Source organism: Acanthochromis polyacanthus, chromosome 23, assembly GCF_021347895.1.
Source record: "Acanthochromis polyacanthus isolate Apoly-LR-REF ecotype Palm Island chromosome 23, KAUST_Apoly_ChrSc, whole genome shotgun sequence".
NCBI classification, from domain to species: domain Eukaryota; kingdom Metazoa; phylum Chordata; class Actinopteri; family Pomacentridae; genus Acanthochromis; species Acanthochromis polyacanthus.
Window position 1 is genome coordinate 737858 of NC_067135.1, and position 27428 is coordinate 765285.

General features: G+C 42.3%; 1 protein-coding gene across 1 annotated transcript; it reads right to left on the bottom strand.

The window, feature by feature from the left end:
• Positions 1 to 3320: 3320 nt before the first annotated feature.
• Positions 3321 to 26776, bottom strand: LOC110965651 (microtubule-associated protein futsch-like). Its single transcript, XM_051943974.1, has 27 exons — positions 26762 to 26776; positions 22571 to 22632; positions 22137 to 22175; positions 21809 to 22021; positions 21527 to 21729; positions 20805 to 20986; positions 20436 to 20570; positions 19674 to 19772; positions 19504 to 19565; positions 18481 to 19304; positions 16388 to 16531; positions 15783 to 15932; positions 15658 to 15692; positions 15305 to 15451; positions 14046 to 14174; positions 13145 to 13183; positions 12889 to 13011; positions 12690 to 12816; positions 11919 to 12013; positions 11607 to 11669; positions 8138 to 11110; positions 7994 to 8066; positions 7299 to 7451; positions 7029 to 7223; positions 6501 to 6611; positions 4937 to 5058; positions 3321 to 4244 (listed from the first exon to the last, which is right to left on the bottom strand). The coding sequence occupies exons 5-27, from the start codon at positions 21555 to 21557 to the stop codon at positions 4188 to 4190; spliced, it is 6069 nt and encodes a 2022-aa protein (XP_051799934.1). The 5' UTR covers positions 21558 to 21729; positions 21809 to 22021; positions 22137 to 22175; positions 22571 to 22632; positions 26762 to 26776; the 3' UTR covers positions 3321 to 4187.
• Between the last annotated feature and the right edge of the window lie 652 nt (positions 26777 to 27428).

Below are 27428 nucleotides of genomic sequence, written 5' to 3' on the forward strand. Positions count from 1 at the left end.
CCTCTGCACAATAGTATAGCAGCTAACAGCGGCAAAACACAAGAAGCTAGTGCTAACGTTTGTTAACCTGTAGGTCAACAACTCATACTAAACTTATAGTAGCAGTCAAAGTTATTCAGAATTTACAAATTATTGAGACATACCGTTTTCGTGGCATCATATTGGTTATTTGCACCTCATACAGCGCTTCAAATCACATTTAGCAACGCTTTTACACCATTGACTGAGAAACTAGCTTCACTGATGTAGCCAAACCGGACTGGACACAAAATGGCCGACTGTTGTTCTGCAGCTGACAGAAAACAGCTCAACAGCAGGATTTGGTCTTTTCCCATAAAGTAGCACAATTATTAAAGATATGTGAAGTGTATACTCAGTAAAAATATATTCTAATTATCAACTGACTATCCTCAAGGCTTCATATGATATTTTAAATTAAGTTAACAGTTACCACAGATTTTTAAAATGTGCTAATTTTGTGTAGCACAATAGCCTAGCTGCTAAAACAAAAAGCTAATGATAACATTAGCTTACCTGTGGGCCAGCTAGTGATGCTAAACCTTTTGTAGCAGCCTTAGCTCTTAGCTACTTACAGATTTAGGAGTCCTATGGCTTTCCTGGCTTCAGAATGGTTATTTGAACCTCACACGGCGATTTAAATCACATTTAGCAACGATTTTATAGGACTGAGAAACTCTGCTGGCTTCACTGATGTATCTGATTGGACACAAAATGGTTGACTGTTGTTCTGCAGTTGACAGAAAATAGCTCAACAATAGCAGTCAATCTTTTACAGAGACTGTAAAAGATAAAGAACATTTACTCTGTACAAATATATTTTAAAAGTCAGTTGACTGTCATAAAGTGTTCATATTATATTTTAAATTAAGTTTACAGTTACTACAGATTTCTAAAATGTGCTAAAGTTCGTGTAGCACAAAGCCTAGCTGCTAAAACAAAAAGCTAATGTTAACGTTAGCTTACCTGTGGGTCAGCTAGTGATGCCATATATATATATATATAAAACTATTATATTATTACTATTATATTATTTATATTGTTATATATTTTTCAATTTATTGTATTTTTCTTTTTCTTCTTCTTCTTATTTTATATTTTATTATATATATTATATGTATATTATATTTATGTTTTTATTGTCACTATTTTATTATTCATATCTATGAGTGACGCTATGAGGGTCAGCTAGTGATGCCATATATATATATATATATATATATATATATATATATATATATATATATATATATATATATATATATATAAACTATTTTATTATTACTATTATATTATTTATATTGTTGTATATTTTTTAATTTATTGTATTTTTCTTATTATTTTACCACAAAGTTTAGTCAGTAAAGGTATATTTTATATATAAGTTTACTGTACAAAAAGCTTCATATGATATTTTAAATTCAGTATCTAATTACTGCAGATTCTTTCTTTTATATTTCTGTTTTGTATTCATTAAATTTTTCCATTTATTATTTGAACATAATTTATTTACCAAAGTACCTACACCCACCCCATTCAATATAAGCTGCTTGAGTAACCAAATTTTATCATTATTGTTTATATTTATCAACCAAATTAGAAAAAAATTAAAGCATTTAATTTGCAAAGGAAAATATCTGCCTGCTACTATTGAAATTAATTTACAAATAAAATGAGCTACACATAGCATATTAACACTGAATTAGTAACAAAAATATAATTATTTTTGTAAAATGTGAATGGTTGTATTTACACAGAGCTTTTATCCAAAGCGCTTTACATGATACGTCACATTCACACACTGATGGAGGAAGGTGCCATGCAAGGCGCTAACAATGACCCATCAGGAGCAGTTAGGGGTTAGGGGTCTTACTCAAGGACACCTCGACATGAGCTTGATGGGTCAGGGATTGAACCAGCAACCTTCTAGTTACAAGACAGCCACTCTACCCACTGATCCATGCTGCCATGCTGTGTTGTCAGAAGTATGAAAAAACATTTAAAAAGTTTGATATTTTCCAATGTACTGTGTACCTCTGCAAAAAAAAAAAAAACTGAAAAAACCTGAACAATGTGAAGGCGAGTGTTTGACTCAGTAAGCTGCACCCAGAGAATTACAACAAAATGTGAAGATTAAGATTTTAAGATTGCTCATGTGACCGAATTAAAGCTGGATGAAGGTTTTGACAAAAGACAAACAGGAGAAAAGGCAGTGAAGGCATTTCAAGCGTTGAACTCGAGATAATTTTAGGTTCACATACACACCTGGAACTTTCTTACACCTTTTATGCAAAATAATAAAAGCTAAATGTGTGATGAGCATGTTGTATGTGGTCCTGGTTGGCAGCAGGCTGTGGGCATTCCTGTTGCTCCTCTATTTATAGAGCAGCTGCAGCCATGTCATCCACACATGCAGCAGAATGTGTGCTAACGGGAACTGTGCTACCTCCAGGGAGGCAGATATAAATAAGACAGTGGACCTCACAGTGAGTCTGTGCTCGTGTAAACTGCAGGTTAAAGTGTATAAACCACCACCCATCTCATTTTATTTAGACCTAAACAGCAGGCAGACCAGCGGGGGTCTTCATTAAGTCTTCACAAAGCACAAAAACAAACTGTGTTCTAATATTGAAAGCTATTGCTAATCCTAAATGTTCAATAAGGAACCAACAGCTTTAATTACACAGTAAGACTGAGGCACACAGGCAGCATCATCTTTTTAGCTGAATTAATGCAAATTTCTCCACTGTGGGTTCAATAAAGTTATCCTCTCTTATCTGTAGAGTTTTCTCTACTTTTTAGCAGCACCAGGGACCAATAATTATAAATACATGCATCATTATCTGAAATGTTCTTGGCTTCATGTCTGCATCACAGCATCTTCCATCATATCAGTTAGAAGCTATTGTTCCTAAGTGATCCTGCTAGAATCAGATTTCCTCTCAAATTACTGAGGAGCTGATGGAAGATGTCTAAAGGAACCTCCAGCTCTGAAAAAAACTCTGCCAGAGAATCAGGAGCTGCAGAGAAAATCAAAGTAGCCTAGCCTGATTTCAGAAAACCTCAGAAAAAGGAATTACAGTTCATTTATTCAGATCTGACTCTGACATTAAGGCATGAAAATCCAAAAATTAGCTTGAAAAAAATGAGAATGCAACACTTTGAATCCACCATTTATCACATCTGCAGGTTTCAAAGCTCACTGGATTTAATCCTCACAATCAGAATTCAAGTTTAAGTTTCACATTTTTCAACCAGATCTAAAGTTTAAACTGATGTTTGATAAAAACAGAACAAAAGCAAACAGAACAACCTTTTTTATTTACTCTGGAAAACAGATTCTTACATATACAGTCGTAACTTCTTTGAGTTTTACAAATATGTACAAAACGACAGTAAAAAAAAAAAAAAAAAAAAGAGGCGCTTTGCACCTGACTGTCAAGATAACAGTTTCATTTGGATGAAAACATAAAAAAACAAACACCAGAGCATCATTTCTGCAGACTGTTTACAGTTAAATAAAAGATATTTCATATAAATGAGTCACTTCGAAGGTACAAACATTTCTTGGAACAGTTCTAAGCTGAGGAGCTGATGTGTGTTAGCATTAGCATGGCAGCGAATAAAGAGCCTTGAATTCTACATTTGCCAACAAATCGACCTTCAACATCTGAACAGAAATGTGCAGCGATTTCCCATCAGCCCCGGAGCGTTTCTGGATGGATGGCGCCTTCTGCTGGTTTTAAGCTGCACAACAATCGAGTATTTAGGAATCTGGAAGTCAAATTTACCTCAAACTCAGAGCAAACTTCGAGAAAATCTGTAAAAAAAAAACAAAACAAAAACAAAAACAGAACTGATGACAGCGCTAAATCTGCAGCCGACAAAGAAAAAGGCACTGATCAAAAGTCAATCGAAGCTGAAACACAACATTTAGTTCGTAGATCTTTCCAGGGACGTTTCATCGATGCTGCAGGTTTAACATTTTAAAGATGTTTCTGCTTATGTCCATTTTCAGTGTAACAGCGTTAAAACTGCTGAAATAATAACGATGGAAGACGTGGAACTTAAATCAAACAGCTGGAAGTCTCATTCCATTTCTGTTGTCCAGCTTCTCCTTTAATTAAACAATAATCAGCCGTTCCAGTCGATCAATCAGAACTGGAGCTTTAAGGGTTTTGTGTCGACGTTCTTGAAAGTTTTTGTCGAAGCCTCTGGTAACGTTTCTGAAAAAAATCAAGAACACAGAGACTGAAGAGGAGAGTTTTCATGAGTTTGAAGCACATTATTCTGGTTTGTATTTTACTGCTGAACAGACCAAAAGAGTCACAAGCTGAGAGTAAATAGCTCAGCCCCACAGGACTGAATCAGCCTGGAAATAAAAACCCATTCCATTGACAAACACAGCAGAAGAAGCTGCAAACTAAACCAGTGCACAACCTAAAAAACTTCATCTTTCTATGGGAGAACAGTCTTCAGGACGTGATGTCTGGTGATGTAAGAAACAGCTGATCAGTCATGTGACTTGAAATGTTTGTGACATCAGAACTTATCCAGAAAAAGAAGCCTGGATCTCAAAATGTCCATAAAATCAACCAAATCTGAAAAAGTTCCCTCGACCTCCTCACAACCAGCTGATTCCTTCAGGTCTGAACCGAAACTTTGACTCCATTCAATGCTGTGTGTGTGTGTGTGTGTGTGTGACTGTGTGTGTTTCACTGTGTGTGTGTGTGTGTTTCACTGTGTGTGTGTGTTTCACTGTGTGTGTGTGTGTGTTTCACTGTGTGTGTGTGTTTCACTGTGTGTGTGTCAGTGTGTGTGTCAGTGTGTGTGTGTGTGTGTCAGTGTGTTTCTGTGTGTCAGTGTGTGTGTGTCAGAGTGTTTCAGTGTGTGTGTGTGTTTCAGTGTGTCCTCAGACCTGCAGGTTGTCGTAGTGTCTCTGGCTGCTGCAGTGCGTCTCCTTGGCGCTGATCTCATTCAGGTAGAAAACAGAACACAGCTCACAGAAAAAACCCGACTTAGGAACCACAAACTCCACACCTGGAGAACAAACACAACCATGAGGAACCCAGAGTGGTGGTCTGTGAGGTCATCGTGTTCAGTTGTTGTGTTACAGTCTATCAGTGTGAAGTTGTGTAGTGTTATTGTACAGCTGTGTGGTAGGGTTATTGTATAGTTGTGTTATTGTATAGTTGTCTTATTGTGTAGCTGTCTTATTGTGTAGCTGTGTTACTGTGTAGCTGTGTTATTGTGTTGCTGTGTAGTTGTGTTACTGTGTAGCTGTGTTATTGTGTAGCTGTGTTACTGTGTAGCTGTGTTATTGTGTAGCTGTGTTACTGTGTAGCTGTGTTACTGTGTAGCTGTGTTACTGTGTAGCTGTGTTATTGTGTAGCTGTGTTATTGTGTAGCTGTGTTATTGTGTAGCTGTGTTATTGTGTAGCTGTGTTACTGTGTAGCTGTGTTACTGTGTAGCTGTGTTATTGTGTAGCTGTGTTACTGTGTAGCTGTGTTATTGTGTAGCTGTGTTATTGTGTAGCTGTGTTATTGTGTAGCTGTGTTATTGTGTAGCTGTGTTACTGTGTAGCTGTGTTACTGTGTAGCTGTGTTACTGTGTAGCTGTGTTACTGTGTAGCTGTGTTACTGTGTAGCTGTGTTACTGTGTAGCTGTGTTACTGTGTAGCTGTGTTACTGTGTAGCTGTGTTACTGTGTAGCTGTGTTACTGTGTAGCTGTGTTATTGTGTAGCTGTGTTATTGTGTAGCTGTGTTACTGTGTAGCTGTGTTACTGTGTAGCTGTGTTATTGTGTAGCTGTGTTACTGTGTAGCTGTGTTATTGTGTAGCTGTGTTACTGTGTAGCTGTGTTACTGTGTAGCTGTGTTACTGTGTAGCTGTGTTACTGTGTAGCTGTGTTATTGTGTAGCTGTGTTATTGTGTAGCTGTGTTATTGTGTAGCTGTGTTATTGTGTAGCTGTGTTATTGTGTAGCTGTGTTATTGTGTAGCTGTGTTACTGTGTAGCTGTGTTACTGTGTAGCTGTGTTACTGTGTAGCTGTGTTACTGTGTAGCTGTGTTATTGTGTAGCTGTGTTATTGTGTAGCTGTGTTACTGTGTAGCTGTGTTACTGTGTAGCTGTGTTATTGTGTAGCTGTGTTACTGTGTAGCTGTGTTACTGTGTAGCTGTGTTATTGTGTAGCTGTGTTACTGTGTAGCTGTGTTACTGTGTAGCTGTGTTACTGTGTAGCTGTGTTACTGTGTAGCTGTGTTACTGTGTAGCTGTGTTACTGTGTAGCTGTGTTACTGTGTAGCTGTGTTATTGTGTAGCTGTGTTACTGTGTAGCTGTGTTACTGTGTAGCTGTGTTATTGTGTAGCTGTGTTACTGTGTAGCTGTGTTACTGTGTAGTTGTGTTACTGTGTAGCTGTGTTACTGTGTAGCTGTGTTACTGTGTAGCTGTGTTACTGTGTTATTGTGTAGTTGTGTTCACCCAGGGGTGTGCTGCTGCTGAATGGAGGCAGACTGAATTCTCCACCAGCAGACTGACATCGAGGTTTCTTAGCTTCAGGTCCGATCAGCTGCTTCCTGCGTTTCTTGTCGGCTGAGAAGAAGAAGAACATGGAAGAACGTTGAGAAGCTCAGAGGACCAACCTGGAACATCTGATCTACTTCACAGTTATGAAAACATGTAGTTTATGTGGTACTTTATACCAGTTTAAGCTGAGATTTGGGTTTATTTCCTGGTAGAACTGAAAGTCACACGTGGTGAGTTCAGGGACAGTCAGAAACCTGAAAATCTGATGTTTTCTGACTGATCAGTTCCTGTCCAGATAAATGGTTTCATTTAAAGCTGCAGCTTTGGTGCTTCAGAGGTTAAAGACGTGGATCTACTTCATAGATATTAAACATGTTGCTGACAGTCAGACTCGTGTCTCCACAGACGTCTGATCTTCTACTTCCTGTTGTGCTCCTCAGAGTTCATCTGGACGTTCAGAGTGTATCTGGAGCTGAACTTTACCGTCGCTGCTCCGTCCCTCCTCCTCCTCCAGATGTCCTTCCAGCTGCTGCCCAGCAGAGGCAGCCTCCTCCTGGGCTCCACTCGCTGCTTCCACCTCCGTCCTCGGGATGGGCGGCTCGTCGCTCTGCGCTGCAGAAGAATCCACGCTTCCTTCTTCTTCTGGAGTCTCCGTCTTCCCTCTGGTGGATTTTCTCACTGCAGGACGAGAAGATAAATGATGAGTTTCCTGTTTCTACTGGACTGAGCAGCAGATGCAGCTGTGGTTGTTACCAGCACTCTGTCTGCTCCTCTTCTTGGGTCGGCCTCTGGTCCTGGGTGTCCTCGCCTCCTCCTTCGTCTCCTCCTTCTCTGTCTCCTCCTTCTCCTCGTCTTCGGCGTCTCCCACCTCGTCCACCGTCACAAAGTTCACGCTTTGCTCCAGAACTACAAATCAAACAGGTTCACACACACATCAGACTGAAAACAAACCTGCAGAAAGGTTCAACAGTCAAACGACTACATTACCCATGAGCCTCTGCTGCAGACGGACTTCAGACACAAACTGCAGATTAAATCATTACTTTTCTCCATCATGTGATCTTTTTCTGTTACATAACAGCATCTTCAGCTCTGTGAGGGACGACTGACAGAAATGCATCATGGGAGTTGTAGTCGACGGTAAAATTAACTCCATTTTATGGTCTTCATGTTTGATCATCACTTTCTGATGCTTTTATTTTGTAATCTATAAAACACTGATAAAGTTGATTATAATTAGTCTGCTCTACTGTGATTCTCCATTAAAAGGTAAATCTGAACCATCATCAGACTTTAAAGACCATAAAATGACCAGAATGCATCAGTGATCTGGTGTCCTGAAGCAGAAGTTTTCTGTTCCATAAAGTTCAACCTCTTGAACCTCTGGTAGGTTCAAGAAGATGTTCCACCATCCATCCAAGAAGAGAGGTGGAACGTGGATAACTCACCTGCGCTGCTGTCGTCGTCTTCGTGTTTCCGTTTAACAGATTTTGAGGTTTTCTCTTCTTCTTCATCTGCAGCCTGAAAACAGACACAACATGTTCAGCATCTCAGTTTCTGCAGGAGAATAAAGCCGTTGTTTGAATCTTCACCTGTGGGTTTGAGGAGGCCTCTGATTGGCTCTCCTGGCCGAGTGGGCGGGGCTCTGGCATGCTGAGCTCCGCCTTTCCCTCCTCTTCTTCACAGATCTCATCCAGAGTGACGAGTTCCTGCAGCTCTCCCTCCGTGATCTCCGGACGCCGCCCGTCTCCGTCTCCTCCCACCTCATCCAGAGTCAGCAGCTGCTGGCCGTCGGCCTCCATCCTGGTCGTCACGGCGACGCTGCTTCCTTCTCCTCTTCTGCGACTCCTCGGCTGCCTCTCCTCTCTCTCCCTGCTCCTCCTCTCCTCATGCTGCTTCTTCATCTGCTTCTGTTTCTTCTTCAGCTCCTCCTCCTCGGTGCTGTCGTCGGGGTAATCCTCCTCCTCTTCGCTCACTTCGTCCAGGTTCAGAGAGCTTTCCAAAGCCGCTTCCTGTTTCTTCTTGGTCGAGGCTTCGTCTGGTTCTGGACTCTTTTCCTTGTTTTCTGCAGCAGCTGGATGAAGCTCACCTGTCTGCTGCAGGTTCTCCTCCACTGCTTCTGCTGCTGAGGTTCCTCCAGGTTCTAGGTCTCCTGTTTCTGCTGCAGGATCTTCATCTTTAGTCCAGCTTCTTTCCGTCGTCCGTCTGTCTGACTCTTCTGTGTTCGTCTTCTCTTCTTGATCGTCTTCCAGAGAATCTACGATCTGGTACATCGGCTCCTCCTCCTCCTCGTTTATCAACGATGTTGAGCTTTTCTTTGTTTTTCTGCCGTCATCTTCACAAACTGGACTCTTGGATTCGTCTGTGTGACGCTGATCGTCCACTGTTTCGTCCCCGACAGAGTCCAGAACCTGATAAGCGTCTTCTTCTTCTTCTTCTTCGTCTGCGGCGGCTGCTTTGTTGGGTTTTTTAGCCGTTTTAACGTCTTTCTTTGGTCGTCCCCTTCGTGGTTTTCCTCCAGTTGTTGGCTGATCGTCCTCCACAGAGTCTAATATTTCATAGGTGGCCTCCTCCTCACCTGCGCCGCTCTTCTTCTTCGTTGGTGTTCTCTCTTTTGCAGCTGCTTTCTCCTCGTTTGGTTTCTGTGAACCTCTGGCAGGTGTTCGTCTCCTTCTGGTGTCGTCTTTTGTTGCGTTGGAAGCTTCTTTCCGGCTCGTTCTTTGGCTTCGTCCTCTGGTGGACCTCGTGCTGACGGTGGGTTCGTCGACGGCGGCCTCGTCCTCCACGGAGTCTAAAATCTCGTAGGTGATCTCTTCTTCTCTGTCGGGCTTTTCGGTGGCTTCTGTGTGACTCGGCGTCTTTTTCTCCTCTTTGTTTCCTCTGGTGGATCTTCTTCTACCAGACCTTTCTGTGGTGGAGGCTCCGTCCACAGAATCTACCGTCTTTTTGAGTGTCTCTTCCTTGTCCTCCTTCTTGTCTTTTCCTGCAGTGCTGTCCTTTGTTCCAGTCTCGTGTTTTCTGACCGTCCTGTCTGCTTTCTTTGGTGATTTCTCTTTGTCTTCACTCCGAGATGTTCTGGTCCTCGGGGTCCTCCTGCTTGGTCTTTCGTCTCTTTTAGTTGCCGATGCTTCTCCTCTCTTGGTTCTTCTCTCTTTGTTGTTGCTCTCTGACTCCGTCTCTGTCTGATCTTCCACAGAATCGATCACCTGGAACAGATCTTCTTCTGTGGTTGTGTCTCCTGTAGGTTTCTGCTCACTGGGAGGTTTCTGGTCGTCTCCTTCTGTGCTGGTCTGATCTTCCACTGAATCCAGAATCTCAAAGGTTCCTTGTTCAGAAACATCAGTTGAAGCGTCTTTGTCGTCTCGGCCTTTGGGAGGCTTTTCTTTACTGTCTGGGCTTCCACCTGCATCTTTGAAGGCTTTGCAGGATTCTTCTGAAGGCATTTCTTGGTCTCTGGTCCTCCTTTCTCCGCTCCTCGCAGATTTCCTGCTTCTTGTGTCTTGATTCTGATCGGCTGAATCTTCAGCAGCAGATTTATCAGAGCTGTCCACTGCTCTGCTCGGGTTTTTATCCGTCGGCTGTTTCACTTCCATCGGATGTTGGTCGTCTTCAGCTGCAGCTTCCTGGTCTTCGGTGATGCTCTCCAGCACACGGACTGAAGCGTTTCCTTCCTCTGGACGAGCTCCACCTTCTTCCTCCACCCTGTCCAGGACCTGCTGGACTCCATCATCCAGTCTCTGCTCTGACTGAGCTTCATCTGGATTCTCTTCAGTCATCTGTTCGTCTGTTTGCTCCTCCACTGAATCCAGGATTTGGTAATCTTCTTCTTCCTCCTCCTCTGTGTGTTTGTCAGCTTCCTCCTTTTTCCTTTCTTTGCTCATCTCCTCCTCTCTGAGCGACTCGTTCTGCAGACTCTGTGTTCGACTCGTCACCTCTGACTCCTGTCTCTGTGCAGGAGGAAGCATCTCTGATGAAGCTTCTGTTTCCGTCTCTGACTCCACAGTTTTTGCAGCAGCGCTCTCTGCTGACACCTGGTGGTCAGACCTTGCCGCTGCGCTCTCTGTGGGTTTTTCCTCTTCTCTGTGCGACTGATGACTTCCTGCTGCCGTCTTTGCTGATCGCGTCCGGCGGCCTGAGGATGAAGACTGCGACGCTCTGGCTGGAGACTTGGTGCTGCTCGGCTGAGCTCTGTGACCGGAGGAGACCGGAGGTTCAGCTGAGGTTCTACCAGCAGCAGAGGGTTTGATGTGGGATCTGCTGGGCTTTGATGAGTCTTGGTGCCTCTTTGGCGACGCAGACTTTGAGCTAGAAGATGAGCTGCTTCTCACGGAGGCTTTAGTGGGTTTGGACGAAGAGCAGGATGAAGAGGCCGAGCTCTTGGAGTCTTTAGAGGACCTGGTTGAGGTCTGTTTGGCAGCGTCGGAGCTTTCTCGCCCTCGTCCTTCTCTGGAGGTCCGCCTCGATGAAGAGGAGCTTTGGATGTCGTCGACGTCAAAGTTAAAACTCTGCTCGTCGAATGAAAAGAAGTCTGAGGAATCAACGTCGGCTGTGAAATCACTTGGATCCTGATGGAGAACAAAGAAGAACGTCTGAACAAACAGTCTACTTGCAGACCAACAGACAGAACTGAGACTTTACTGACAAACGCTGCTGTTAACAAGAACTGGAAGGAAAAACAGAAGCCATCATTCAGGGCTGCAGGTCTGCTTCATTTATGAACACAGACATTCAAATAATAACTTTATTTCTAGAAAACTAAGTAACAAAGAGCTTCACGATAAAACTAATGTCAAATTTATACAAATCATGAAAACAAATTCAGAAAAAAGATAAAATAGTTAAGTCTGCTCAAGATGATTTTATTTTATTTAGCACATTAGTCATTAGGAAGTCATTGCAGTAAAAAGAATCACAATCATTCAGAAAGTATCCCAACACGTGTAAATGTTGGGCTTCAGACTGCCGTGTCCTTTATGGTGTGATTTTAACTCAATGATTTACATATTACGCATTAAAACTCATGTTAGTGACATAACATATTGATATATACCACATTTTTACCTTTCCTCGTGCTGTGTCTTTATTTTTTACACTTCTGGAGCTTGTGCTGTTTCTGCCGGGGCTCTGAAAAGCAAATATTAAAAAAGAATGAGTCGGATTTTCAGGATTCGTGACAAAAAATGTAAAATACAAACATGAAGCAAGGGAAGACTATAATTATCTTTTCAACATTTTATGTTGCTGCAGTGTCTCAGATTCTGTTCAATCTTCATAAATGTGTTCACTGGGGACACAAACTAACTCCTGTGACAGAATTTCATGCTGACAGTTTTTCTATTTTTATCCTGTGAAGTCATTTTTAAGGTTTAATACCTCCACAAACTGAACTCCACATCTTGTTGTTGGGACGGATGCCCCGGCAGCAGCGTCTCTTCTGTCCAGTACGCCGTTTGGTTTCAGTGGTGATGCTGCTCAAACACACAAACTGGAGTTACTTTTTTATTCGCCAATTCATTTGTAATCTTTCAGGCTGTAAAAGAAGACGACTGTTGGTTTTAGTGCGACACCTAGTGGTTCTAAATTACAGCTAATATTTATTACTCCGCCGAGTCATGGAGTCAGTCAGTCAACTCTAAAACAAACCAACAGATTTACATGAAGTTTTCCCTGAAGCTCAGAAATGACTCAAGGACCAAGTGATCAGATTCTGGCAGTGATGCAGCTTATAGTCTGGATCCATGGATTAGTTAAAGATTTCTGTATCACTGCCAGATAGCAGCACGGTGTCACTGTAACCATGACAACCAGTGAACACTACATCAGCTGATTGTGATCCTACTACAAATCCACCTCTGAGGACTTATCAGGACTTATCCATCAGAAATGATCCAAGGAACAGCTGATTAAACTGTGGGGGGGTTTCTGAGTCCCATCATTTCCCGCTACATACTTAGGTCACGTGATCCGGTATCCATACATAACGTACACCTGCAGAACACACGCCTGTGCTCAGAGGAAGGTCATTTTATTAAAGATTTCATCCGTCAGAAATGAGCAGCCTTGGAGGAGTTCTGCTCTGACACCTTTTCCTGTTCGTGTTTGTTCTAAAACTTGCATGTTTTCTCGTGCCTCAAACAAACTTACGTCGCAGGGTAATCACGTCTTTTGGAATTCCTATCCAGTACAGCTTGTAGCTGTTGTCCTGTTTCAGGCGGCTGTACCAAAATCTGAGCTGATAAGCATCACGGAGGGAATAAAACTCGATGAACACCTGGAACACAGACAGATTAGACTAACAGGTGTTTAAATCTGCATGTGCTCGTAGGTGCTGGTGTGTTTTTACCTTGTTGAGAAGAGGCAGGTAGTTTCTGACAGATGTGATTTCCGTGATAGTTTTCCTGAGATCTCTGGCCTCGCTGGGTGAGATGTTCTTGATGAAGATCATTCTGGTCTCCTCCTTACCGGGCTTAGCAGCAGAACACACACAGAAAACACAACGGTTTGTGTTCACAGTACATTTAGAGCACAGACCGTATGTATGACAGTGTTCAGGTTATTTTGCGTGTGAAAGTTATCCTCCGTGTGTTTCTTTTACTTACGAATCGCACCAGTCTCATCAGAGATCTATAAAAGCCGAGCTGAAACAAAAGCATCGGCTAACGTCAGTACATCACATATTCAGTGTCTCTGTTCATCCAACTTAAAAATGACAATCGACTATTGAGATTATTAAAAAAAATCTTAAAAATAAAGATCAGGTTTCATGAGTTTCAATCAACAAAGAGCCTAATTTACATCTTCTTCTTGCAGAAATAACAATTCTTTGTTGGAATAAAGGAGCTCCCTTAAATAAATGTTTTCTATTGTGAATCTTTCCGTTTTGGGCTTTGCTACTGAATTCCTGCGACGTCCAGAGAGGATGAGGAGGCAGACACATTGGAGACTGAGAGAGGAAGGCTGACTGATATCAGGAGAAGTGACATCTACAGAGCAGCAGCACATTCAGGAAACGCCAGCATCAGTTCTGAGGATTCTCTCTGATTTTTGGGTTTATATTGTAGTTGGGAGAAGGTCAGCTTTAGATTACAGCCTGGCATGAGGACAACTTATCTGCTCAGCCATGTCAGACTAAACAACATCTAATCTTAACCAGGTCAGGGAGTCCTGGCATATCTTCTTCCAACAGCAGTTGGAGATGTATCTGCCTCTCTCAGGGTCATACCAGAGACAGAAAATATCTGACATTGCTCACAGGTTAAGTGAAGGATACTCTGAGGTGGCCTACAGGGGGTCCTCGCCTTACGTCAGAGTTCTTTTCCTATAGTGCAACATTTTTCGCCGTAAGTTGGAACTCTGACAAAAATGTAAACGAATCCGTGCATCACGACATCCATCAGTTCTTCATAAAGTCATGAAAATGTCTTAGTAAGGGGAAAGAGAGTAATTTTTCCATTCACAGCTTCATAAAACCCAATCCCGTAGTGTTTTCTACATGCGTACCGGGTGCATTGACATGGCGTTGTTCACCACATGCGGCGAAACTTTCGACCCTTTGAGTAAAAGGCATTGGGAGTCTTTTGCTTTGAGAACATTTTGTAACTCCTTCACACCTGGCATGAGGACAAAAGCCTGAAAGGAAAACCAGAAAACACAAATGGTGTTTAAAGCACATGAGATGAATGATGGAGAACATGTTAGACTGCAAGGTAGAGTTCACTTTTACCACCAACAAAACACCATTTATCACAGACAGAAACTGTATAAATTTAAAAAACAGTGGGATTTTTAACTGAACGTCTGTGACGCACCATTTCATCTGAATAATTAGCCAACTTTAAGTTTAAAATCATGATATTCTTCCAAATCAGTTTGTTACGTAAAAAACAGACAAAAAAAGCAACCATGAAGCCAAAAGTAATTCAACCAACAGTCAGTGCAGCATGGCTCAGAAACAGTGAACAGAGGGGGCAGTTGTTGGAAGATCCATCCAGCATGGTGAAACATCTTTTACAGCTGTCATTATTCATATTCAAAATGACATAAACTTGTGCAAAATGAGTGCAAAATGGTCAAAAATGACTGAAAAACTGTTTGAAATTACATAAATTCATTTGAAAGGACTCAAAAAGGGTCTAAAGTAGCAGAAACCTACGAGCAATTGTTAAAAAAAAAATTCTAAATGCTTCAAAATTTGTCCAAGATGACATAAACTTGTGCAAAAATCACTTTGAAACTGTCTAAAATGGGATAAATCTGTGCCAAATTGTTGAAAGAATTATTCTAAATGTTCCAAAACTTGATAAAAATTAATGAGAGGAAAATCAAAGCTACTGGATGAATAAAATAAATGCAGCATGGCTCAGAAACAGTAACCAGAGAAGCTAGTAGGAGTACATCTTTCTAGAGTAGAGAGGAAAAGTTTGTAGAGGCTGGAAATAGTTAAATATCTCTAATGTGGGGTCTCCATGTTTTGCAGTGTTGGTAACACTTGTGGGAGACATGTCAGACATGTTGATTTCAGGGTTTTCTCATTTTTTGTAAAATGAATAATTAAAGTAATCCAGAGCTTGTTTTGTCTTTTCTTATGATTTATAGATTTCTAACGTTGTTGCAGTGCAGACAAGACGTGTCTGAGTTTTCTCTCCTTCTTCGTGGTTGTTTTGGTTCTAAAGAGGTGCAGGACTTCATATTGTTCCTCAAACAAGGAAAAGAAACAAACAAAATCATAAGCACAGGATGAATAAGTAGTGCAGACCTACCATGCGTGTCTGAGGAATAACATAGATGCGATCGTCTTTATACCGAAACCCAAACGGGACGAGAAGATTGGCGACGTCCTGCTCTGTGTAGCAGCCGTCCTGATACTTTGGCAAGTTGTAAAGGAACAGCAGCGTGCTTTTTCTAAACTGGAAAAAAAAAAAAAGAGTCACAGGTTGGATGAAAGAAGAAGTTGAAGATGAAGAAAAGCACAAAGTCTCAGCATGATGTAGAATACGACACGATGTAAGACAAAGACAGAAAATGGTCGAACCAGATGAATAAAGTCTGGAGAAGTCATCACGGATATACCAAAACCCTCACTACCTTTATACGTCTTTGTATAACAACTTACTTTAGGCGCCAGGCATTTACGCCTCGCAATAAACCCTGAGGAGGAGAATCAGAGAAGACCAAATTAAGAACTGTGACCACAAGCAGAGATTTATGATCTTCTGAGAGATTTCTTGGATTACTTACTGAGGTTTGTTACACTGAGGTGTTTTTCTATCTCGTCCCCGACAGTCAGGGCAGGAACAGGAGCTGAAAGAGACGTGGTCGCTGCTGCTTCAGTCGACGATGATGGAACACCGACTGTTAATGCCGCATCCTTCTGGGTCGGTACAGCATCTTCAAAAGGAGGAAATACAGTTTAGATGGAGAGGAGTGTTTTTTTTAAAGATCCAGAAAGTGGATTCTAGTTCAGATCGGAAAACATTTGTCGTCAATTCAAGGAACAGAAGGTTGTTTCTGTAAATCCTTCATAGTCTGACAGAAAGTACAGTATGAAAAAGTAATCTGCTATATATATATTTATATAAACAACATGACATGCACGATCTTCTTCTTTGGTATCAGTCAATGTTTCTCATCAGTTAAAGTACAAACATTTGCTTAATGACACAAAAACTTTAGTATTTTTTGTACTTTCCTGCTGTCAGAAATCAACCCAAAGGAAAACACTGCACATCGAACACCCCGTTCTCTCAGATAAGTTGGATCTCTGTAGTCTTTTCATGAGAAACAGCAAGTGTGACCACCAGAAGGAATTTATCATCTACACACAGGTTTCTTGGATTTCTTACGGATTCTTTCTTTCAGCAGATGTTTTTCTATCTCGTCCCCCATAGTCAGCTTGGCAACAGGAGGTGAAGAAGGTGCTGCTGCTTCAGTCGACGATGACGAAACACCGACGGTTGGTGCTGCATCTTTTTGGGTCGTCACAGCATCTTTAAAAGGAGGAAACATCATTTAGATGAAAGAAGTATTTTCTAAAGATGCTGAAAGTCACTTCTAGTTCAGATCACAAAACATTTGTTGTCTGACTGTGAAGTTACTGAATCGAGCGCAGAGGGAAGCTGATGGACAAAAAGTCACTGACGTATTATTTTATATGTATAATCATTTACTATAATTTATTGATGTGGTGAGTAATGATTGATGTGTGTCTATAGTTCCTGGTGTGTGTTTTTTGTCACTCATCCTGCATCTTGTCATGGTGAGTGAGCTTCAAACCCAGACAGGCTCTCACTGTTTGCAACGTGCAGAACATAATGAGTGTTTTTAAGGAGATTTCATGCATGTGCTATGTTAACTACAGCTGTGTTTCTTCCTCTCTGTCTAAAGACCTGCTTTAGACAGTCTGAAATTAGTCCTTTAAAGGTCTTAAACCAGGACCAAAATCAAACCGAAACTACTCCTAGAAAAGTCTAAGACATCGTAAAACCAGTCCTTTAAAGGTCTAAAACCAGGAACAAAATCAAACCGAAACTACTCCTAGAAAAGTCTAAGACATCGTAAAACCAGTCCTTTAAAGGTCTAAAACCAGGAACAAAATCAAACCGAAACTACTCCTAGAAAAGTCTAAGACATCGTAAAACCAGTCCTTTAAAGGTCTAAAACCAGGAACAAAATCAAACCGAAACTACTCCTAGAAAAGTCTAAGACATCGTAAAACCAGTCCTTTAAAGGTCTAAAACCAGGAACAAAATCAAACCGAAACTACTCCTAGAAAAGTCTAAGACATCGTAAAACCAGTCCTTTAAAGGTCTAAAACCAGGAACAAAATCAAACCGAAACTACTCCTAGAAAAGTCTAAGACATCGTAAAACCAGTCCTTTAAAGGTCTAAAACCAGGAACAAAATCAAACCGAAACTACTCCTAGAAAAGTCTAAGACATCGTAAAACCAGTCCTTTAAAGGTCTAAAACCAGGAACAAAATCAAACCGAAACTACTCCTAGAAAAGTCTAAGACATCGTAAAACCAGTCCTTTAAAGGTCTAAAACCAGGAACAAAATCAAACCTAAACCAGTCCAAACAAATGTTCAGACCCGGTCACAATCCAGTCCTAGAAACGTCAAAAACCAGCACAACGTCAGGACTAAAACCAAACCTAAACTACTGCCCCCACCACTCTGGAACAGGGTAAATCTGGACTCATCAGACCACATGACCTTCTTCCATTGATCCAGAGTCCAATCTTTATGCTCCATAGCAAACTGAAGCCTTTTTTGTCTGATCATCCTCATTGATCAGAGCTTTTCTTAAAGCTACAGCGGTTTAGTCCCAGAAATGTTCGTACTTTCACTATTCAACAGCCCTGAGTTCTACTGGTGGTTTCCTACGATCATCTAAGAGTTTGTTACTGAAGATGATGGTTCTCCACTATCCTTCAGGTTCTAATGACGTGTTGGACGGTTTTTATCCTCCTTTTAGTCGTTTCATCTCCTCCGTTGTTTTCTTTGCTTGATGCAGGCCAATAATTTGACCCTTCTGAGACAGATTAACATCCCTTCCATGGCCACAGGAGACGTCTTCCAACACAGTTGTTAAGAAATGAGAAGCTCCTCACTGCATCAGCGAGGGTTAAAGAAGGCTTTGTCATCACTGCAGTAATTATCCAATAGAAGGATCTTACCCATTTGCTGAGTTAAATCCAGGTGCTGACCTTCTTTTTGGACAGGCAGTGTATTAAGCGAAATCAACTGATTAGCTTGTAATAACTAACATTCATACTGATAACACAAGAACAGTAGTTGCTGTGTCACTGTTCTTCTGCCAGAAATACTCAGTCCAAAACTAAAGGCAGTACCCAACAAGCACCCTCATATCTCAGATAAAGTGACTCTCTGTGGTCTTCTCATTGGATTTGTTGAGAAAAATGGTCTCCAACATACCTTTTTCATTTGTTTTGGTGTCCACCCCTTCAGCTGAACCTGTTGCCGTCTGCTGCTGGGTTTGCAAGGCCTCCGTCTTGGTCTCTGGTGCAGGGGATTTTGGATCTGGTTTGGTGTCTTGTTGGATCTGCGATGGAGCTTTGACGGAGGTTTCAGGAGTTGTAACGGCTGGCTGTGGTTTCTCGGGTGGATCAGTCGGGGGTTCAGGTGAAGACACACTGGATGCAGTCTGAACCGTAGACGGTGGATGAGTCTCACTGGACTTGGTTGGTAAGGGCTTTGTATCTGTCACTTTTTCACCTTTGCCTTCAGTAGAACTGGCAACCTCCATGGGTTCCACCACTCCTGTTTCTCCGAGCTCCAATGATTCACTACTTTTAACCTCTTTAGCTTCAGCAACAGGTTTGCTAAGTTCTGCCACGGGCTTCACTGCAGAAGCTGCTGCATTATTGGTTTCACCGTCCGGTGCCACCACAGATTCTTTAGCGCTGGTTTCACATGTTTTAGGTTCAGGTTCTTTCTTAGAAACACCAGCATCAGGCTTCTTTACTGGTTTGTTGAGCTTGTTGGATCCTACAACTTTTGAAGCTCCTTTTTTTACATCAACAGATTTCACACCTCCTTTTGCAGTTACTTTGCCTGTTTTTGTCTTTTTGACAGTTTGCTTGGTTGGTTGATTTTTGGCTTTGGAAACCAAAACCTTTTTCGTAGCGACTAGTTTGTCTGCTTTATGTTTGTCAGCTGCAGAAGGCAGAGATGAAGATGCTCCTTCAGGGGTGGATTTAGTGCATTGAGGCATGAGGGTAGTGGACTTCATAGATTTTCTGTGAAGAAGAAAGTTACATGAGGTCCAGTGGCATAAAAATCAGAGGTTTTCCTCCATCTGGCAGCAACTGTTTGTTTTACTGAATGAAAATCTGAAAACAAGCAGCAATAAAACATTTCTAGAAAAATATAAAAATCAGAAACAAGATCAAACTCCAACTACTGCTAAAAGAACAGTCCATGTGAAGCACTTCTTACTGCTCAGGAGGCTTCGTTGGCTCCTTTGCAGAACTTGGAAGAGGTTTCTTAGGAGGAGATTTCTATAAATAAAGATAATTCTGGATTAATGTGATTGTTGACAGCGTGATCAGACTACAGCAGACTGATGCCGACAATATTTCCATGGACAGACAGAAAAGCTGCCATACCTCCTCTCTGACCACAGTCACTGGCATCCCTTTCATGCTGATGCTATTGAAGCTCCTCAGTTTCTCGGCGTCTTCGGCGTTCTCAAAGCAAACCACCGCCTACGTGAACACAAACACAACATACACTTTGGATCACCTCAACTTCATCTTTCAACAAATGAAAGATAAAACGGCAAAATCCTGACTTTAAATCCGCTTCCAAGCTGATTTTCTTGAGTCTATCCACCTTTTCAATGACATTTCTAAACATTTTAAACAAGTAAAAAGCAACGCCGGATCAGCCGGAGTCTTCTTACATCAGAAAAGATCAGTTCTTCAGTAGAAATCTTCTCGTGTCGTCACACATTTCAATTAACCCATTTCTGAAAACCCATTTTCATAGGTGGCGTTTCAACACGTCATAATCCTGTGCTGCTTTTTCCTTCACCATTTTTATGTTTGACACATTAGAACATGCATTCTGTGTATAATGCCAGGTTTATCAGTTACTGATCCAGAACTGGAGCCATTAATCAATCAAGAGTTAACCTGCGGCAACTTATTTATTATTTGTTTAAATGGTGTTAAAACTGACTGCAGTGAGGTGGCATTTACTGCATTTTGAAATCAGAAAAGGACAAAACAAGCAATTTGAAGACGTAGCTTTGACTCTAAGAAAATATGAACTATAAAAATAGATGTCAGTTAACCCTCTGAGCCCCCAAAAATATAGAAATAAACCACCAAAACAAAAAATAACAGGAACACTCTTTATGTTCATACCTCCACTTTGGAGCGAAACAACACAACTGATTTGGTTTTTCCAAACTGCTCCACTGCAGCGACCACGTCACCATGAGACAGACTCGTACGAACTCCTTGCAGCCTCACCATCGTTGGAGGAAGAGATTTAACAACCTGAGAATACACACAACCACAAGAATGTAGGGAAGATATAGACTTGGTCATGAAGAACAGACGACTTTAGGAGGAGACAAACACGTCTAAGCTTGGATGTTCATGACAATAACTCCTCCATGACAGGTCTAGATGTTTCCTGTTCATGTCTTTGATTAAAGTCAGTCATTCAGATACAAGATTAGAGGAAGAAATTTGTTCAGATGTTATCTGGCTGCTGCCAAACAAACCAACCTTTGGCTTTGTGAAAGAACTTGCTTCACTCTTCTGAAGACTCGACTTTGCTTTCTTTGTGGTCAACTCCTTCTTTGAGGATGATGATGATGACTTCATCTTGGTAAGCTCAGCCAATAAAGCAGGAGCCAGAGTTTTAACCACAGTCTCCAGGTCCGACTGACTCGACAGAGACTGGACAGCTACAAGGACAAAGATACAAGAGAGTCTCAGTTTTGGTGGTTGGGAAGTCCCAGAAAGTTTCTACTGAGGACTGTTTAACACGATCAAATGTGGAGATAGAGATATTCAATGGAAACGATGAAAATTAGGCCACTTTTAGGACAAAATGCCAACATTCTCTGGCTGCAGCTGCTTGTTATCCTAAAAAGCAGTGAACTGAATGTTTTTGGGGTTGACAAGTAAAGATGTTGCTTTGGTCTCCGGATAACTGATGTATTTACTATGTTATGCCATTTTACGCAGGCTGTGTAATTCCAACAGAATCAGTACAAAGTCAGGATTGTTAATATTCATATTCTTCACTCATGGATGGATCTGTACAATTTCAATGTTTTTTGAGACACTGAATAATCCTGTGCAGCAGTACTTGTGTATTTTGCATTTTTTGACTGATGTCCCGATATTTCTGCTCTGTCCCCTTTGCTGCTGTAACACTGAAAACTTCCTCACTGTGGGATTAATCAGGGATTATCTTATAAAACATCTGCATTTTGTCCAACCTGTTGTCTGCAGCAGTTTCTTCGTCAGCATGTCTGTGCTGCTCGACCTCTTTCGGCGAGGGGACGACCTCTCCGAGGACGATCGTCTCTCACGACGTTTCTCATCCCTCCTCCTCGGTGAAGATCGTCTCTCATGGCTCCTTGAACGTGATCTGTAACGGGAGGAGGTGGGCCGGTCGTATCGTGGGGAGTTAGAGCGAGACCTGAGGGAAGAAGGAAAAAACTTCATGACTCGACTAATCTTCCTCCTTGGTTTGTCTACTTTGTTCACATTTCACAGACCTGCGAGTGTATCTGGAGCTGTACGGTGATCGCGATCGGCTACGTTTCTCTCTTCTGCTTTCTGAACCATAATAGCGGCGAGGGCTGTACGAGCGAGAACGAGATCGGCTGCTGCGTGAGCGGGAAGGAATCTCACGGCTGCTTCTCTGGTGACGTTCTTGGTAAGTTTGGGCCGAGGATGAAGGTGAGGGCTTGGCATCGCTCCTTGGGGCTCTGAAAAAAGGCAGTCAATGAGGAAAACATTACTGAATAACAGAAAAGGAAAACTGGCAAAGATCAGCAGGGTTCTCAGCTGCTGTGGTTGATGTTTGAAGACAAAGAAACTTACCTTGGTAATGATGGTACCTCCCCATCCCACTGAGGGTATCTGTGAGAAAACATCCAAACACACACATTAAAGCAGAAAACACTTGGCATTGATAACAGTGGAGTTTCTGCACTTAAGTAGAAGAAATTCTGCAGATTTTAACTACTAAAACAACACAGGAGGTACATTAAAGAACTCATTCCTAAGTCCTGATAGGAGTTCCACCAAACTTCCAACATTGTATATTTACAGAAGCTCGTGGCTGATGGTTCAAATTGCTTTACAAGTAATCCACAATAAGCCATACAGGTAGTAGTAATTTGCAGAAGAAGTGGCATTGAACTCCATCAGGTTTCTGTGCAGAAATGTTGGTCTATTATTAAATAAAATCTTTAAGGAAATCCCACTAAGTATGAACATCACTGAAAGAAACCTTTACAGAACAAAAGACCAACCGTGTCCGGAGAAGTTTGCAGTTCTCAAGGTGAAGGCTTGTATTCTGGTGAGAGAGCCAATCCTAGTAGTCAGAACAAGAAAAAAAATAAAGTAACCAGGAAAGAAGCCTTTATAATTATAGCTCACAGCCTGAATATAAGGGTAACCACATTTTATCATGAAATGCAAGAAATACAGGAGTCACACTGTTGGGAACATAAAATGAAACCAGTCTTCTCGAATTCTGGATTCGGTGATGTCCGGCTCTGCGGTCCTGGGTGGTGTCAGAATTTTTTGAGGTTTGGTGGTGGTCATCCTGGTTGAGATCCAGTTTCGTTCAGAGCAAAAACATCCAACCCCAGTGACAACACCGGGTGTAGAAAATGGTTTAATAAAATGTAAGACCCTGTTTCCTTTCTGAATTATTCACACTCCAAAAACATTGCAAGAACAAACAAACAAACCAGAAAAATCTTCTGTTCATAAAGGATGATGGTTACTCGAATTTGTCGTAACGGAAATTCTTCTTGGGGACACAAAACACTTCTGTACATGAAATAAAATGTGAGTTTGGCTCCATTAAGTACAAAAAATGAACTGCTGTATTTACAAACAACTGTTTTAAAAGAATGAAAATACACATGAAAGAACAGCCAAAAAACAAAAACAAATGTAGAACAGCCATCTACCATCATCATCTGACATCAGTTTGAATTAATGAAATTTGACTTCAGAAATAAAAAACCCAAAGTTTGCAATCCAAACTGGCAGAGTTCTTACAAATCTAATGTTGTTGTAATTATTTTGCTCTTAGATAAATATTTTACAGAAATTGAATAGGCTTTAAAGTATCATCCTTTGTTCTTTTAACAAATGAAAATCATTCTGCGCTTCCTTTTTCCACTCACCTTCATCTGAGAACACTCTTTGTTACACAGAGTACAGGTATGTGGAAATATTCTCGGTGAGGCTGCAGCATAGTCATGCATCATGGACGCCGACGGTAGACTCCTGGACACTTCCCCCGTTGCTGCACGCTGGTTGCTGGAAGGTGGCATCTGCATGTGAAGGAAGTTCATGAGGCCTGGCACTGGCTGGGGTAGAGCTGGAGTAGACATCAAGGGCCGAGGTACACCGACAAACACCGGGGGTAGAATGGAGTGCGAGGTGCTTGAGCTGCTGGGGATGAAAGAAGGTGAAGGAACTGGACGTGGAGCAGGAAACCCTTGAGGCTGCAACATTTGCCCCATCTGCAATACCGGCTGCTGCTGCTGCTGCTGCTTCACTGGCTGCTGTTGCCCCAGCTGCTGGGGTTGTTGCCCCAGCTGCTTGGGTTGTTGCCCCAGCTGCTTGGGTTGTTGCCCCAGCTGCTTGGGTTGTTGCCCCAGCTGCTTGGGTTGTTGCCCCAGCTGCTTGGGTTGTTGCCCCAGCTGCTTGGGTTGTTGCCCGGGCTGATCAGTAAACACTGAACTTCTTCCTTGAGTTTTATTCTGATCCTTAGAATGACTCTTGTCTTTACTGTCGAAGAGCACAACACCACATCGGACAGGATTCCCACCACGAACTAGAGTACCAGATGGTTCGGTTTTTGACACTTGCTGGTTATCTGACTTTAACTCTTTCGTCACTAGGGGATTGGGTATTTCAGTCTTGAAAAGTCTTATATCTGTGTCTTTCTTTGGCATAGGAAAAGAGAAGCTTGTTTGAGAAGTCTGGTCTGGTTGGGTCTTCAATCGTTTAGTTGGATCATTGCTTGGAGGAGTTGCAGAGCTCTGCATAGAACTGTATGAAGAGCTGAGGCTGGCACCAGACGCCCAGTGGTCATGTGAAGGAACTGAGGTACCTCTTTTGTGACTGCCACCACTGTAAGGGTTCATCTGGAACATACTTCCACTGCTACCACTATTTTCTCGACTGTCACTGGTCCTTCCAATCTCATCCCCAACCCCTCCAGTATATTTGCTCGTATGTCCATAGTCAATGACTTTACTTGGCTGAAGAACAGTTGATGACATTTCATTCAGGTGCATCCCTGCTCCTCTGGAGCTACTCATGCTTGTGGTGGGTTGGGGTTCAGGGTAGGGTTTGGATTGACCTGCACTTGCACCTTTTTTGGCCTTCTGGATACGGATTTGGCGCAAGATGAAGGGCAGATTGTCAGGGGTGATTTGGTTTTCATCGAAAGAAATTAGATGTTCCAAGTCCTCTTTTTCAAGTCCAAAGTGCAGAAGGATGTTAGCAGCTGATTCCGAAGTGTACTTTGGGCGACTGGACTCTGTCGGGGCAGCAAGTTTGTCTGGACCTGGATAGTCATAGTCACCTAAGCCTGGAATGGACTGCATACCACGTTCTCTTCCACTGGAGGCATTGAAACTACTGTCGTCACTGCTGGGAAAGCTACACGAAGCAGATGTTGAATAAAATCTCGATGAATCATCCTCAGTGGCCCTTTTGTAGTCTTGCAACCAGTCCAAGGAGCTACTGCCACTTTCAACATCAGTGTGTCTTTGCCCTTGAGAGGATGAGGGCATCGGATAGGAGATGTCCCCTGTGCTGGAGAAAGCAAACCTGCCGGTTTGAATGTCGTTAAATCGAGAGTCCTGACTGACAGGTTGATGCCTCACCTCCTCCCTGGCACTGCTAATATGCATGTCTAGGATTCTCTCTATTTCCTTGTCTAATACAGGCCGCCTCTGGTTAGTCCTGTAGGTCACTGGCAGAGATGGGACTGTTCCACCAGAGTTTGCTGGAGTCGCAGAAGAAACTCCAGATGAGCTGAAGTTGGACCCAGGTCCAAGGTGAGAAGGTGTCCTCCGAGGGTCCCTCTCTGGTGGTACATTGGAGTGTCCATACTGCCCCTGGGAGGAACTTTGGTTCCCAGAGGCATAGGGGTTATACAGAGGATGGGACATGGTGTTAGCAATCTTCAGAATGTTCAGAAGACTGATGGCTGCTGCAGTTGGGGAGGGGTGTGTTGTAGATATGTATGGTAGCAGGGTGTTGGTCAAGGGTATGGCTCGTCCACCAAAAGCAACAGTGTTGAGTCATCAGTGCTGCGTTATTCCAAGTTGAGTGTTCAGATGAGCCAGCTGCAAGGATGCAGCCTGCCGCTGAGTCAGCAACAAGGTCCCTGGGAGCCCTCAAACTAGAGGCTCATTTGTGGCCCTCCAGCACGAGAAGGGGCACGATGCCCCAATAGCAATGAAAAGCTGAAAGGTTAAAAACAAAGCAAATGGTTAATGGACAGGACGAGTCATCAGCTTCTTGGGTGAGTGAAGTCCATCATTTGGAAGGTGTCGTCTTGGTTTGCCCACTCTGGTGCCTCCTGTCAGATACACTGCATCAGTATCACTTTATAGTGTTCACTAGAAAGAAAGAACAAAAAAAGGAGCATCTTTGGACAAAGAGAGAAAACTGAGACAAGCAGGTGTAGGGCGGAAACTTGAGGCATAATACTAGTAGGAAAAGACAGTTTAAATAATAAAAAAAACTACATATTCAACCCTGATTCACAATTTCTTGAGTTAGGGGTGAGGTAGTGTGACAAGATGGTATCAACAACAACAAAAAAAGGTTACTCCAGCCCAACTTCTGCCAGACTCCACACTTTCACCAGATGAGACTGCAATGTGACGAAAGTCATGCAAAGGTTTTTCTCTTCTTTGACCAACCACACATGACAGATTAGGGGCGGGCAATCTGGCCAAAATATCATGTAACAATCTTTTGGAGCAGAATCCTTGTTCAGTTCATTGTTGTGGTGGACCTCGGTGTCATTCAGCCATCCCTCCAGTGAGTCTCTCATCAAGGACTCCAACTCTTCCTTCTTCTACAATCATCGGCTATTTCATCATGGGTGGATTTTATGGTATCCTCTGTGAGCTTGGTGAGCCAGTTCTTCACCTTTTGCAGGAACAAGTTGGTGGCGATGAGACTCACTGGAGAGGCAGATGAATGACATAGAGGACCGTCACAACAGTAAGCTAGCCAGTCTGCATGTAGGGAAACAAGATGGACCAGGAAGGTGCTGCATCAGTGTTACATGAGCAGTGTCATATGCTCCCCTGAAAAGCAGACCATGGGCCAAATTAGGACTGTCCATGATATAAGATCGTCAGATCACCAAAACCTAACTTGAGACTTAGATTACTTTGATTCTGTTGTTTCCAGAGATGTAAAGTCCTGTCTTCTCTTACAATCCCATCACATACCTCTCTGTTGTAGGGATGTACCAATCAAGTCACGAGCCGATCCAAGTCCTTCAATATATAGCATCTGCCGACACGGACTCCCAGTCTAGCACTACTTTCCTGGATAACACACACACACACACATATTGTGTACATTAAAGTCATTACTGTATACATGACAGTAAAATAAAAGTTTAAATTAGACCCTCCAGAAAAACGCAATTATGCGATCGCATGAATTCCCGCATTAATCACCAAAATGCCGCTGATTATGCGGGGGTCAATTATTTCCCAAAAGGCTGCATAATCCCCACAAAACAGCGCATAAATCCCGCAAGAATCTCACATTTCCAAGAAAAAAAAAAGAGAAATATGTGGGTCCCGCTTGATTTCACAATTTCCGCATAAAATGAGAAAACTATAACCGATATAAATGGAGTTGTGAGTTTTTATGTACGCCCGGCCTGACGTCATCAGTTCATTCACACACACACTAGAAGCACGAGCTGATGCGGAGCACGGCGCCAGTGTTGCCAACTTAGCGACTTTCTTGCTAAATCTAGCGACTTTCCAAAGCGTCCTAGCAATTTTTTTTTTTTTGGTCAAAAGCGACTAGCCACAAATCTAGCGACTTTTTCTGCCGTTTTGGAGACACTGACATGAAAACTCAGATCATTCTGCAGTTACT

Coding starts and splice junctions, on each gene's coding strand:
- LOC110965651 (XM_051943974.1), bottom strand. CDS start 21,557: ATGCTGACGAAGAAACTGCTGCAGACAACAG. Junction 20,571..20,804: donor GTTCTTTCACAAAGCCAAAG/GTTGGTTTGTTT, acceptor GTGTATTCTCAG/GTTGTTAAATCTCTTCCTCC. Junction 11,670..11,918: donor GTGGAGTTCAGTTTGTGGAG/GTATTAAACCTT, acceptor TTTGCTTTTCAG/AGCCCCGGCAGAAACAGCAC.